This window comes from Notothenia rossii, assembly GCF_949606895.1.
Source record: "Notothenia rossii genome assembly, chromosome: 11".
NCBI lineage: Eukaryota > Metazoa > Chordata > Actinopteri > Perciformes > Nototheniidae > Notothenia > Notothenia rossii.
The window spans coordinates 2,921,149-2,935,947 of NC_136910.1; the positions used below are offsets into that span (position 1 = coordinate 2,921,149).

At 41.6% G+C, this 14,799-nt stretch overlaps 1 protein-coding gene across 1 annotated transcript in view; it reads right to left on the reverse strand.

Annotated features, from left to right (window-relative positions):
* The window catches only part of LOC307024373 (urotensin-2 receptor-like), a gene marked incomplete at its 5' end in the record, with an annotated part of 69,284 nt that overhangs the window by 53,683 nt on the left and 802 nt on the right, over positions 1–14,799 (reverse strand). The window contains one exon of the mRNA XM_079658438.1: positions 11,733–12,112. Within this exon, the coding sequence (XP_079514564.1) occupies positions 11,735–12,112 (378 nt within the window). The 3' untranslated portion in view covers positions 11,733–11,734. The remainder of the gene's footprint in view (positions 1–11,732; positions 12,113–14,799) is intronic.

Below are 14,799 nucleotides of genomic sequence, written 5' to 3' on the forward strand. Positions count from 1 at the left end.
TGTTGAACTCAAATACCTGTACTTTCTACTTCTTACATGTTGAACACAAATACCTGTACTTTCTACTTCTTACATTTTGAACACAAATACCTGTACTTTCTACTTCTTACATGTTGAACTCAAATACCTGTACTTTCTACTTCTTACATGTTGAACACAAATACCTGTACTTTCTACTTCTTACATGTTGAACACAAATACCTGTACTTTCTACTTCTCACATGTTGAACACAAATACCTGTACTTTCTACTTCTTACATGTTGAACTCAAATACCTGTACTTTCTACTTCTTACATGTTGAACTCAAATACCTGTACTTTCTACTTCTTACATGTTGAACACTAATACCTGTACTTTCTACTTCTTACATGTTGAACACTAATACCTGTACTTTCTACTTCTTACATGTTGAACTCAAATACCTGTACTTTCTACTTCTTACATGTTGAACTCAAATACCTGTACTTTCTACTTCTTACATGTTGAACACTAATACCTGTACTTTCTACTTCTTACATGTTGAACACAAATACCTGTACTTTCTACTTCTTACATGTTGAACACTAATACCTGTACTTTCTACTTCTTACATGTTGAACTCAAATACCTGTACTTTCTACTTCTCACATGTTGAACTCAAATACCTGTACTTTCTACTTCTCTCATTTTCCAAACAGGCTGGTTCCTTTAGTTTGAATGTGTGTTTGGTGGCGTGATCATTATTATTTAGAGTCATTGCGTGCCTATTGATTTGAACACGATCCGTGTATCCATCATTTCCTGGTCTTCTCTAAAGAAGAGGGACCAATGGAAACGTTGTCATGTTGCCGTTGGTCACCATGGAAACATTCATTAGCTAACAATGACATTATTGTTCTATTAATATAAAGGGAGGTCAGGTACTCTTTAAAACAGCTGCTAGTTATGGGTACTTTTTACTGAAGTACATTTCAAAGCCTCTTTACTTTGACTTGAGTAAAGAAGTTTAGTCAGTACTTCTACTTTCCCCAGAGTATTTTTAAACACAAGTATCTGTACTTCTACTTGAGTAAAGGATGTGTGTACTTCACTATCTCTGGAGGTGACCCCGGTCCAAAAGCTGCTTCATTTGGCAGCTTGAACGGACGCTCGATAGGAAAAAGGCTATAAGATGATAACCAAAGTAATGAGTCCATTATCTATATTCACACGCTGTGGAACGGACTGTGACAGAAGTGGAGGCTTTTAAGTTCTGCAGCTTCAGACATGGGATTAAAGTGCTTGTGATTAAAGACGAAGGATGTCTGATGTGCGTGGGACTGATTATTTTATATTCAGATTTAATAGCGGTCAACGTTTGATCGGAGTTTATGGGCTGAGATTTGTGCTCAGCTGGCCTTGATTTATGTCAACAATTTACATGTCACGGAAAATCAACGTCATGATTCATGAGATATTTCAGATTAGATTAAAGTAGTTGACTGACATTTCTATTCATAAAGATGACATTAAGCAACATAAGTGTTTATGTTTCTTTGCTATGTTATTCTTTGTTGAAGTGTTTCCTCTGAAATCTTTCATTTACTGTCATTTAAAACCCAAAGCCCAAACATTTTAATTTCCTTGAAGCGAAATATACCTTTATTGCATTTTTTTGATGAAGTTAAGCCGAAAAATTTCGTGTTTTCTGTCCAGTGAAAGCCACAGCCCCAAAGTCTTTATTTCTTGCCTGCAGAATGGACTAAACTTAACTTAAACAGTTTAAGGTAACGTTTCTCTTTGCTCTTACATTTTTTGATGCAGTTATACCTTCAACATTTATTTTGCCGTCATTTCCAAACCAACAGCCCAGGGTCTATGCAGGAATCCTGAAGTCAGATGTAAGACCTTTGAAGACCTTTTTTAAGACCCTTTCCATACATGTTAAGACCTCATCTCCACTTGGAGTTCTAACCGGTTACCATGGCGACACACTTTACCTCACATTGACTATATACAGGATTGATTGTCCTTCCTCCTTATCTTCCAACTATTTGTGTTATTTTTGGATCTTCAAGTATTTTTGGAATTAACGGTATTTTCGGAATTAACGGTATTTTTGGAATTAACGGTATTTTTTGATGTTTAAGTATTTTTGGAACTTTAAGTATTTTGGGAACTCACGGTATTTTTGGATCTTTAAGTATTTTTGGAACTTTAAGTGTTTTTGGATGTTTAAGTATTTTTGGACCTTTAAGTATTTTTGGAACTTACGGTATTTTTGGATCTTTAAGTATATTTTGAACTTTAAGTATTTTTGGAATTAACGGTATTTTTGGAACTTTAAGTATTTTTGGACCTTTGGACCCTTTCCATACATTTTAAGACCTCCTCGCCACTTGGAGTTCTAACCGGTTACCTTGGCGACACACTTTACCTCGAATTTGACTATATACAGTATTGATTGTCCTTCCTCCTTATCTTCCAACCATTTGGACGCAGACTTGCATTTCCCCATAACGATGTTGTTTAGCAACCGGCATAAACGGACCTTCGCGCGCTATCAAGCAGTGAGCGTGCGATGTCCTGTTCAGATGACGTCAAATCCAACGGGATGCCATACATAAACTACACAGAATCACACTACACACCTACGCAATGATTACATTCAGGCAGACTGTAGAATACAACCTCTTTGGATAATTTAGATACTTATTGAAAACAAGCTACAAAATGTAATACCTTGGAAAATGCCCTTTAATACTTTTTAAGACCCCCCGCGGACCCCCTGCAGCCCCAATGCCTTTATTCCAATAAAAAGTTTCGAAACAAAAGTTAAAGGTTGAGTTTCTCTTGGTATTAACTTGGAAACGTTTCCTCATATTACATTTAAAACCCTCTACAGCCGCCAGTGTTTTTCACACAATCAACATTTGTTCCCATTAAAACAGTGACTCTCCATCACACTTTAAAAGCTGATAAATTATAAATCACAGAATGTAAAAGTTTGTTCAGTTTCCACTTGAATTATTCACCTTCTCTATTTGGGGAAAGCTGACACAAAGAGAATCAGAAATCTTTCATTTATTAAAAGCCTCGCTTTCTTCGCTGACTAATTTCCTTTCTCTGCCTGGGAGGAAAAGGGCGACGTTTAAACATGTCACTGGACAATACAAATGTTTGATATATAACTGTGTTTTGCTAAGAAGGGGTTATACTGTATATATGCTGAATTTCTTTGTGTTAACAATTGCTCCAAGTTGCTTTAGATAAAAAACAACTTCACAAATGCTTTTCTTGTCCCAGTTAATTTTCTTGCACACTTACTGTACCTCTCATTTCAGGGCAATTTCAGACCCATCTGGGGAATATTCATACTTAAAATGTATGGAATAATTAAGCTTTCCGAAGGCTAGATTCCATATGCCCTTGCTGAGGCGGTGATTATCAAACCACAGCTTTATGAAACCGCCCTGTTCAGTTTTCCACATGCATTGACTGCTAAAAAGGCAGTTTTCTGCATCCGTTGGTGTTGCAGTAAAATACAACGTGCACGGATTTTGGAGTTTTGAAGCACTTCCACGTGGACGGCTGTCGCCATATGGACGCTCGAGTTTAGCCTGCAGGCTTTTATTGCGGAAACGTTTATGAGCCAGAGGTGTGTTAGCCAGCATAAACGACTATTTAACAGAAATGTACTCAAGGTGATGATGAGAGGCGCCAAGTGTGGAAAGAAGTAACCAGAAAAAATGGCGTGTGATTTAAATTTTTTACAAAAAAAGTATTGAAGTTTAATTATTGAGTTTCCAATCGCTCATTTATTCCAAAAGCGATTTTTCCGAAGGCGTTGACGTACAATCTCCCTTTGTATGAATAATTTCCCAAAAGTCAGTACAGCCACATGTGACAAAGGAAAGGGAAAGCTGCTGCTATCCGGTGATTAAGAAAGCAATACATTGTAAAAAAAGACAAGATCTCACGTACATTTTCATTCGTCAGCTAAACATTATCTATCAAAACGATAATACATTTCTCTCTTTGCAGGGATAGAGCGAATGATATTACAAATCCAGTCTTATCTCTTCTCCTCGGGTCATATCACCACAGCGGGATGACATCAAATCGATCCCCCCCCCCTCTCTGAAATCATGGCTTTCCTGTTCTGCCTCGTAAAAGCAAATGGGAGAATATTACAGCTGGTGGGTTGTCATTTTTGTAATAAATCAGGTTTATGTCCATAAATTAAAACCTCACACCGTATATGTTGTTACTGGGCAATACAAAAAGCAATATCCAATCTTTCCGCATTGTTGATTTAAATTAAAGCACATTAGGGCTGGATGTGATTGCTCGGAAGAGAAATAGAGCTGAGCAACAAGCTTAATGTTGATTTATAAGAAGCTCGTATCCATCCTCCATATTTGTATTATATGTGACCAATGTCCTTTTAGAAAATCAACAGTTATGGAAAAGTTGATATAAAAACGTCAAATATTGTTCTTGTTAAAACTGTTAATATGCACATTTTACTCCTAGATACTGAGAAATCATGGCTTTTAATGCTAACTGGCCTCGATATCGACAGCTAGCTTTACGATAGCTTATAACCTTACCAAGCCCTCTAGAAATCTCACTATTAGCTAACGTTAGCAATTAAGCTAAGGCTTCGTCCACATGAATGTTGTGCACTCAAGCGTTTTAGTGCCATCTTCTAAATCTACCCATGCTCACCGTTAGCTAACGTTAGCAAACAACCTAAGGCTTCGTCCACATAAATGTTGTGCACTCAAGCGTTTTAGTGCCATCTTGGAAATCTCCCCATGCTAACCGTTAGCTAACGTTAGCAAGCAAGCTAAGGCTTCGTTCACATGAATGTTGTGCACTCAAGCGTTTTAGTGCCATCTTCGAAATCTCCCCATGCTAACCGTTAGCCAACGTTAGCAAGCAAGCTAAGGCTTCGTCCACATGAATGTTGTGCACTCAAGCGTTTTAGTGCCATCTTCGAAATCTCCCCATGCTAACCGTTAGCCAACGTTAGCAAGCAAGCTAAGGCTTCGTCCACATGAATGTTGTGCACTCAAGCGTTTTAGTGCCATCTTGGAAATCTCCCCATGCTAACCGTTAGCCAACGTTAGCAAGCAAGCTAAGGCTTCGTCGACATGAATGTTGTGCACTCAAGCGTTTTAGTGCCATCTTCGAAATCTCCCCATGCTAACCGTTAGCTAACGTTAGCAAGCAAGCTAAGGCTTCGTCTACATGAATGTTGTGCACTCAAGCGTTTTAGTGCCATCTTGGAAATCTCCCCATGCTAACCGTTAGCCAACGTTAGCAAGCAAGCTAAGGCTTCGTCCACATGAATGTTGTGCACTCAAGCGTTTTAGTGCCATCTTGGAAATCTCCCCATGCTAACCGTTAGCCAACGTTAGCAAGCAAGCTAAGGCTTCGTCCACATGAATGTTGTGCACTCAAGCGTTTTAGTGCCATCTTGGAAATCTCCCCATGCTAACCGTTAGCTAACGTTAGCAAGCAAGCTAAGGCTTCGTCCACATTCATATCAAGCGTTTTAGTGCCTTTTTTGAAATATTTAAGAGCAATAGGCCTACTGTTGGTTTGCTCCTGAAAAGGAACATGTTTTGAGAAGTCAAGACAAGTTCCGATTACTGAATAGGTCTTACAAGTTTGTAAGACCTATTCAGTAATCGTTCAGTATCTGGTTGCGCCCTGTTCAGACTAAAACAGCATCTTGAAGTTTACATCTAAATCAGGCTCAGTCGTGTTTCATACATCTCCAATTTAGGAGAGTAGGTTAAAAGCTAGACGTGAACCAAGCAGAAGTTATGCTGATTCCTAAATGTAGGCTGACCGTTAGCTAACGTTAGCAAGCAAGCTAAGGCTTCGTCCACATTCATATCAAGTGTTTTAGTGCCATTTTTGAAATATTTAAGACCAATACTGTTTGTTTGCTCCTGAAAAGGAACAGTCTTGACTTGTTATACCTATTCAGTAATCATTTTGTATCTGTGTGCCTACTGCCTACAGTTTACAACTAAATCAGGCTCAGCAGTGTTTCATACATCTCCGTTTTAGGGGAGTAGGGTATAAGCCAGACGTGAACCAGGCAAAAGATATGCTGATTCCTAAATATAGGCTGACCATTAGCTAACGTTAGAAAGAAAGATAAGGCTTTGTTTACATTAATAATGAACTCAAGCGTCTCCCATATTTTTTTAAAAAGCAGATAAAGCGATGTTGTTTCTCTTCTGGAAAAAGCTGACATGTCTTGACCAAATCAGGACTTGTTTCTGTGTGCGGACGGAAATGGCATCGGGGAGTTAAGAAAGGAAAACAGAGTCAGTAATCTGTATTTTAGGGGCTCAGAGGAAACGACAGATAAGGGAGGAAAGCTTTTAAAGCTCGGTTGGATGCTACTCAATCGGAAGCTGTTGGTACCTGTTCATGTGGATAGTTATGTAAATTGTAATCCCTGTAATGATGCTGTAAGATGTCCTTTTGTTGTTCTGTTTATGTTCAAATGTATGTTTCATGTGGAACCTACTTGAGCAGGTCTCCCTTGAAAAAGAGATCAATGATCTCAATGGGAAACACCTGGATAAATAAAGGTTTGAAATGAAAGTATAGAGCAAGGAACATTGGACACACTGGGAGGTTCATTTCTCGGTAGCAAGCTGAACGTCTCTCCTCTTTTCGTGGATGTAAAACATATTCCTTGAACCCGATACAGTGTTTTTATGACATCGTTTTAAACCAGAATCCTTTATACTTCTTGTTGCCGTCACAGTGAGAGTGCTGGAGAAATGCTGCTCATGTGTTCAGAGGCACATAAGGGGGGGGGGCCATGTTCCCTGTCCGTGTGAATTATGGTCGATGTCACTCAGCACAAGTATTCCAAGGCAGAGCAGTAAAGTACAACTCACTGTTACTGTGTCCCTGCAGGCATCCTGGACACACACACACACACACACACACACACACACACACACACACACACACACACACACACACACACACACACACACACACACACACACACACACACACACACACACACACACACACACACACACACACACACACACACACACACACACACACACACACACACACACACACACACACACACACACGCCACACAATCAAGGGGTAGAGCACTATTAGCTGAGTGCGAAGTAAACTGGATAGTAAATATTGGATTTTTCCTTTCTTTTTCCATCTTGTGGGATGCATTGGAGTGAAAAGTGATATTATTGCTGACATAAAACAGTCGAGAGTCATTGATGAGTTTATGGGGGGGAAACGATAAACGCATAATGTCCTGCTGTGCCGTGCTGGATTTATTTATGATCCGCGTTTTTTTAAAAACTATTATTCTAGCAGATGTCACCGTGTGCAGAAAAGTCCTCACTGTTGTGTGTCAGCTGGCTTGCATGACAGATTTATGGCTGTGCAACCCAACTCTGTAAGTGGCAAGTCAGTGGCAAGTGTGTGTGTGTGTGTGTGTGTGTGTGTGTGTGTGTGTGTGTGTGTGTGTGTGTGTGTGTGTGTGTGTGTGTGTGTGTGTGTGTGTGTGTGTGTGTGTGTGTGTGTGTGTGTGTGTGTGTGTGTGTGTGTGTGTGTGTGTGTGTGTGTGTGTGTGTGTGTGTGTGTGTGTGTGTGCGCGTCCAGCCTTCCCTCCCCCTTCTCCCCTGCCTTCGTTCCTCTCTCCTGCACTCATATACTCGTCTTCCTCTGCACGCCACATTCAAACCAACATCCAAAAACCGAGACAGGTGCAGAAACACATATATAAATACACAACAATATACTTGTACTATATACATTATATACTAATTACTTTTGTAATGCAAGCAGGTGGCAATTTGGTAGCTCTGCAAAGAAAAGCTAGAATAAAACCAAAGAAAATCAATACCGGTAATCTTACACAATTCAAATATCCCAATTGCAGTATTACAATAACTGATGATAGCAGCAATTGTTTAAAAATCATTACACGCTGCTAAATGAACCCAAAATAATGAGTACAATTACTCTTATCTAATGGGGGTATGGGGTTTACCAAAACTAGAAAGAAAAGGGACCATTGAGGCCGTTTGAACAACTATTAAGAATACACATTCACATTTTTAAAAGCAGGAGATATTCGAGGGATAATAGTCAACATAATGGAGAAGTGGAAATGTGATTGGCACAACATGTAGAATGTAAAGTCTGTTAAATACCTTATTTGTTATATTTATGTAAATTAGAAACACAAAATGGTATCACTGCAGAAAAAAACCTAAATTAGGTTTAATACCTCGAGGGGATGTGCATTTAAAAATCTAATGTAAGCTCAAACATCCAGAATGATTCCCTGCAAGCGTCTTTGCAATTTAAATTGTTATTATTTTGAATACATTTGTAGTTTAACAGACATCTTTACAACCCCTCGACCCCTCGAGTCCCAGAGAGGTTAACAAAACAAGCTTATAATAATGTTTAAGGAACGATAGCCAATTCAATAATAACAACAAAAGAATAAAAGCAAAAGACGAGATGTTTCTGGTTTCATTTTAATACTATTACAACTTATTTTAAGACATCAAGGGAAAAGCATTTGTATTTTGTTCTAATATTCCAGACAAAAACTAAATAATAAATGGCATATTTTCTTATCCTATCATCGAACAAGTCATCCAGCTTTGAGGAAAGGCTTCAAAGACCCCAGACAAAAATCACTTTTATTGACTAATACCAATTATAATGAATCCTTATCAGCTCAAATGTTGATTGAATGTGTGATATGTGGTCAAACCTCAGCGCTTTCAAGAAATCAACCGTGACCTAAATAGAACATCTATCAGATACTTGTGATAATTGATGATCCTCTCCATGCACACAAAGATGGAACTATGGCTGCGTCTCATTTCGGTTATTTTTCATGTCCTCGCTCCCCGGGCTCGGTATCACCGGAAGTTGATTTGTCTGCGCCATCTTGAGTAGCGTCCCAGTGGCCTTATCTGTGCTGGAGGACCGAGGAGCGATAATCGAGGAACTACCAGACCATCCTCCGGTGAAATCCTCAGACACTCGCCCCGCCCCCTTACTGTGTATCGCTCACTGATTGGACGATGCAGCGCATGCACTGATCTGGCTGCTGTCAGACGATCAGCTGTGCGACGTCATCACAAACGGACGTCGCTTCACGTGACGCTCCGGAGGAAACAACGTCCCATTGCTCTTGAAACTAATTTCCCTGATTCTCGTGGTTTCCTTGCGTCTCTCCATGCTTCCGTGGTGGGAGGGACTAGTCGCAGGGAAACGACGCAAGTGAGGGATGCAAGGAATCCATTTAACAGAAGTGAGATGCAGCCATAGTCATCTCTAATTAACATGTGGTTTGATTTACTCATACCTTGAGCTCCCTGGAGGAAAGCTCGTTCCCTAAAAACCACAAAAAGTGTATTGACAGACTCGTTGCTGAAACTTTTCCTTTTCCATTGAATATTTATTGTTTCTGAACAGGTTTCACCAGCTCACCCAGTTCCATACATAAACACCAAGAGAGGCACCACTTGTCCAAGCCCTGCATAACAGGAAGTAGAAACCCTAAACAGTCATCTTTCAAGATGCTCAGAAATCTATGCCATCTGTAATCACAGCAGAACCAGCAGTTCCTCTGATAGAAAGCTCAAACAAAGCCTCCCAGTCTGAAACGTCCACGTTAGGAAGCTGGAGTGTATTAAGACGGGAGAATAGCTGCAGGACTGAGCTGTGTTTAGAGAGGAGGTTCATTGGAAATAGACTGAATTTCTAAAGCACTTCTCTAGTCCTTGCGACCTTTACGGCCCGTCCACACTACGGCTTCGACAGCTTCAAAAACGGTTTCCAACGCGTCTGCCCATTCACTTTGAATGGGGTGACGTCACGTTGCCTCGCTTTTCGCCGAAGTGAATTGTGGGTAGCAGAGCGGAGCTTTCCTGGCGTTTCAGGCTGCAAAAGTTGAACAATGTTCAACTTTTGAAGCCGGAGACGCCGGAGTAGCCAGCGTCAGTCAATCAAATCCCGTTTATGCAAATCTGACAGTTCAATCGCTAGCCAATCAAACCGCGTGCAAGCTGGGAGAGCCAGACCGCAGTTCATTTCCTCATATTCCAAATGAGATATTACGGTAGCAAATCAACCGGTTCTTTACGACCAGAACTATTTACCGGGATACAAACCGGAGGAACCAGGCATGGAGGGAGGGGGCAGAGACAGTGGGTGAAACTGGTAGGTTTTCGTCTGTTTGGAGAGTTTATATATATATATATTGCTCGCATAAAATCCCCGGGGTTTTTTGCTTTGTATGTCGGGGGCGGGACATTCATGTGATTGGTTGTTGGTTGCGGTGCTCGAATAAAATCCCCAAGCTTCAGACACGCCCAGCTCCAAGCTTTTTTTGAAGCTATAGTGTGGACGGGCCGTTAAGGTCCCCTGTGGGTCGATCTTTCTGCGCACAAACATATTTTGAGATTAACAATAAAGTTGACTTTGACTTTGACTTTTGACTATTATACAGTTTTTTATCAACGTATCACAGGTCTCAGATATATCAAGAGCCTGTCTCTGATTGGCTGAAATACCAAACAGATCATTGCAGCATTACCCATAATCCCCTCTATTTCAGCCCTGTTTCAAAAGTGCTGATTCTCTATCTGTTACTTAAAGGCCCTGACACACCTACCCGATTATGGGAGTCAGAGGCCGTCAGAGGCACTCGGGCATTCGCGGCGAATCGGCCGCGGGAGGTCAAAGAAAGTCGGGACAAATAAATCACTCTGATTGGCTGTTCAGCTTAGCGAGTCAGTGCATGAGAAGCGAAGCGGAAGTGAGGAACCAAAACAAACGATTAAGAAGGCACACACAGACGGTTAATCTTTTTCATTTTCATCTCACCCGGACGCAAGAGTTTCTTTTTTATGTTTACATGTTTTCGATCGACGAGAGAGAGTGAGAATGGAACCCAGACGCTATTTGTTGTTTGTTTATATCACGCAGTCTGTTCTTCTTCTCTCTGTGTATAGTCTGTCTTCCGGTTGTTGCCTCTTTTGAATGACGAATACACACTACCGCTGCCTGCTGGTAAGGACAGTTATTGCCACTCATGAACTGAAGTCTTTGCGGTGTGTTCGTAGGCGGGCGGCGTAGCGGACGTAAAAGTCGGGACGCCTTCGGTACGCGTTCTTTGGTCTCAGGTTGGTGTGTAGAGGCCTTTAGATTAAAAATAAGGAGCCCCTCCCCACGCCCCTCCGAGAGAGATTTGGTTACAAAGAACTCAATGGTGCTCTAGGAGGAGATTCATGTGATAAGGAGGGGGGGGGGGGGTCACCTTGGTTGCTGATTGGCTAATGGTTACACAAGCCAAAACATCGTTATGACATCATAAGGTGGTCAAAATCTGATCAGCTGTATTGAAACATGTTCAACACAATGTAATCAATGCAGCAGCACAGGATATCATTCGGTGCTGATTTAGTCAGAGTCAAGCCTCATATCGCGTACGCTAACGAGGAAGTTGGAAGGGAACTACTGATTGGTGGACGGACACACACAGCAGCTCCATGTGTAACATCAGACAAATATCAAGACACAATACATGGAAAACAAACAACGGACATTGAACATAACAGCAGGATCAGTGAGAGATGCTCAAAGAGCCTTCAGCGTGCTTTCCTTCTGGTATTTAGATTAGTTAGATTTTAGCTAACGAACAGTCAGAGAAGCTTCCTCCTACCTTTACAAGCTGCTGTTGTGTGTCCTCTGCGAGGCAGTGTGTGTGAGCCTGAAGCTCTCGGTGCACTGCTGGCTGCTGGAAGACGGCGACCTGCGCGGCGAACGCTGGAATCGACTCTTGCGGCTGAAGTAGCTGCCGGCGGACCATGAGCGCTTGTGCTTCCTCAGATACTCCTTGTAGTTCTTGGTGAGCAGCGTGTACAGGAAGGGGTTGATGCAGCTGTTGGAGTACGTCAGACACGTGGTCAGGTAGTTGATGTTGCGCTTGGCTTTAGTGGAGAGGGATAGGGACGGGTGGAACTGACCCAGGAGCTGCCAGATCCAGAAGGGAAGGAAACAGGCCCAGAAGAGGAGCACGATTGTGAAGATCAGGTAGAGAACCTGCAGGGACACAAAGGGAAGACACGTTAACGAAAACCACTACTACATATAGTAATGAAAGAATTATGAGATTTACTGCATTCATGGACACATTCGTGTCTCTTCTACATCAACGTGTGTCCCCTCTTCTCCATGTCTCTTCTACATCAACATGTGTCCCCTCTTCTCCATGTCTCTTCTACATCAACGTGTGTCCCCTCTTCTTCATGTCTCTTCTACATCAACATGTGTCCCCTCTTCTCCATGTCTCTTCTACATCAACATGTGTCCCCTCTTCTCCATGTCTCTTCTACATCAACATGTGTCCCCTCTTCTCCATGTCTCTTCTACATCAACACGTGTCCCCTCTTCTCCATGTCTCTTCTACATCAACATGTGTCCCCTCTTCTCCATGTCTCTTCTACATCAACATGTGTCCCCTCTTCTTCATGTCTCTTCTACATCAACATGTGTCCCCTCTTCTTCATGTCTCTTCTACATCAACATGTGTCCTCTCTTCTTCATGTCTCTTCTACATCAACATGTGTCCCCTCTTCTCCATGTCTCTTCTACATCAACATGTGTCCCCTCTTCTTCATGTCTCTTCTACATCAACATGTGTCCCCTCTTCTCCATGTCTCTTCTACATCAACATGTGTCCCCTCTTCTTCATGTCTCTTATACATCAACATGTGTCCCCTCTTCTTCATGTCTCTTCTACATCAACATGTGTCCCCTCTTCTCCATGTCTCTTCTACATCAACATGTGTCCCCTCTTCTCCATGTCTCTTCTACATCAACATGTGTCCCCTCTTCTCCATGTCTCTTCTACATCAACATGTGTCCCCTCTTCTTCATGTCTCTTCTACATCAACATGTGTCCCCTCTTCTCCATGTCTCTTCTACATCAACATGTGTCCCCTCTTCTCCATGTCTCTTCTACATCAACATGTGTCCCCTCTTCTTCATGTCTCTTCTACATCAACATGTGTCCCCTCTTCTTCATGTCTCTTCTACATCAACATGTTTCCCCTCTTCTCCATGTCTCTTCTACATCAACATGTGTCCCCTCTTCTCCATGTCTCTTCTACATCAACATGTGTCCCCTCTGTGGAAAGAGACTCTGAAAGTTTCAGGAACAAAGATTCTCTCTCTTTTTGATCCATTTCTATAAAAACCTGTCTGAAAATGAGCTGATCAGATTTTGGCCACTTGATGATGTCATAACGATGTTTTGTCTTGTGTAACCATTAGCCAATCAGCAACCAAGGTAACCCCCCCCCCCCCTTATCACCTGAATGGAGTTCTTTGTAACCAAATGTCTCTCAGAGGGGCGTGGGGAGGGGCTCCTTATTTTCATCTAAAGTCACAGACAGAGAATCAGCACTTTGGAAACAGGGCTGAAACAGAGGGGATTATGGGTAATGCTGCAATGATCTGTTTGGTGTTTCAGCCAATCAGAGACAGGCTCTGGATATATCTGAGACATGTGATATATTAATGAAGAGGAGGATGATAGGGGGTCTTTAAGGCGACAGATAGTGTTGAAGCTCGGGGAGTGCGACATTCAAATAACAGGAAGTACAGAATTTGGCTAAATATGATTTAAAATACAATTTTAAATGAAGTATTATGTATAAACTGCAGAGATATCCCGGCCTACACATCGTATAATACAGACTTAACTTGTTTGGTACAGAGCCTCTTAATTATTATTTCAATCTGGATTACTTTCAATGATAATAAGATTATATACAAACTATATCAGTCCAAATCGTGCACTCACTATAGAAGATAAACTTCACAAAGATAAGCACTGCCGTCTTGAGAGAGCGTTCCTGTATTCTAAAATGCTGAATCAACACGTTAGACACGTTCAGGCTGAAATATAGCAGATAACACTCCCCACTATATAGTCGTAACATATGGGGATCAGCACTATGAAAGCCAAGGATGACTGATCTCAGCGAGAGATCTACCGCTTCAAGCCGCCCCGGCAGGGACAGACGCTGTGAATGATTCCTCTAGGAAGAAGCAAACTTCTTCAAACGTTGGACAGTCTGCTTTCTCCATTTGCTCTACGGTAAAAGTAAATCCCTTAAACAGCCTTTAACACAACTGAGTGGCAGCGTTTGATATGTTGTTGATCATGCTGATAAGACAACATGGACCCGTCTTTAAGCGCTGCTATGAAGCACTTTGGAAATGTGTTTTGTCTCAACGTGAGGGGAGAGGAAAAGAGGAATGGGAAATATAAAAACCAGAAGCAGGATAATAACAGGATGCGATAAGTTGAGAGCCAAAGTGATGCTGCTAAAGTCATATACTCTGAAATAACAATAATCTCTCATGATGACAGTGGAGCTGGCACGCCGTCGCTGATTCAGAAGCTCTGTGGGATATAATGTCTGTCACTCTCTCCAAATGAATCAACAGCCTCATTTCTTCCAGCTTTCGTCCAACTTCCTGCCTATGCATCGATTGATTTATTGATTTATTGATTTATGTATGCATGAAGACAAAAGCAGATGGACAATCACGCATCACAGATAATCAAATCCTGAAAGCAGAAGGCAGCAAAACCAAGGACGTCCTGGAGAAGAAGCTGTGTGCCTCCATTCAGCGGGAAATACATACGAGGGGGATGCTGCTCAGGGAAACACGAGAACTGGGACTAAGAAGTGATTAGAGGGATTCTCCTCTTGACA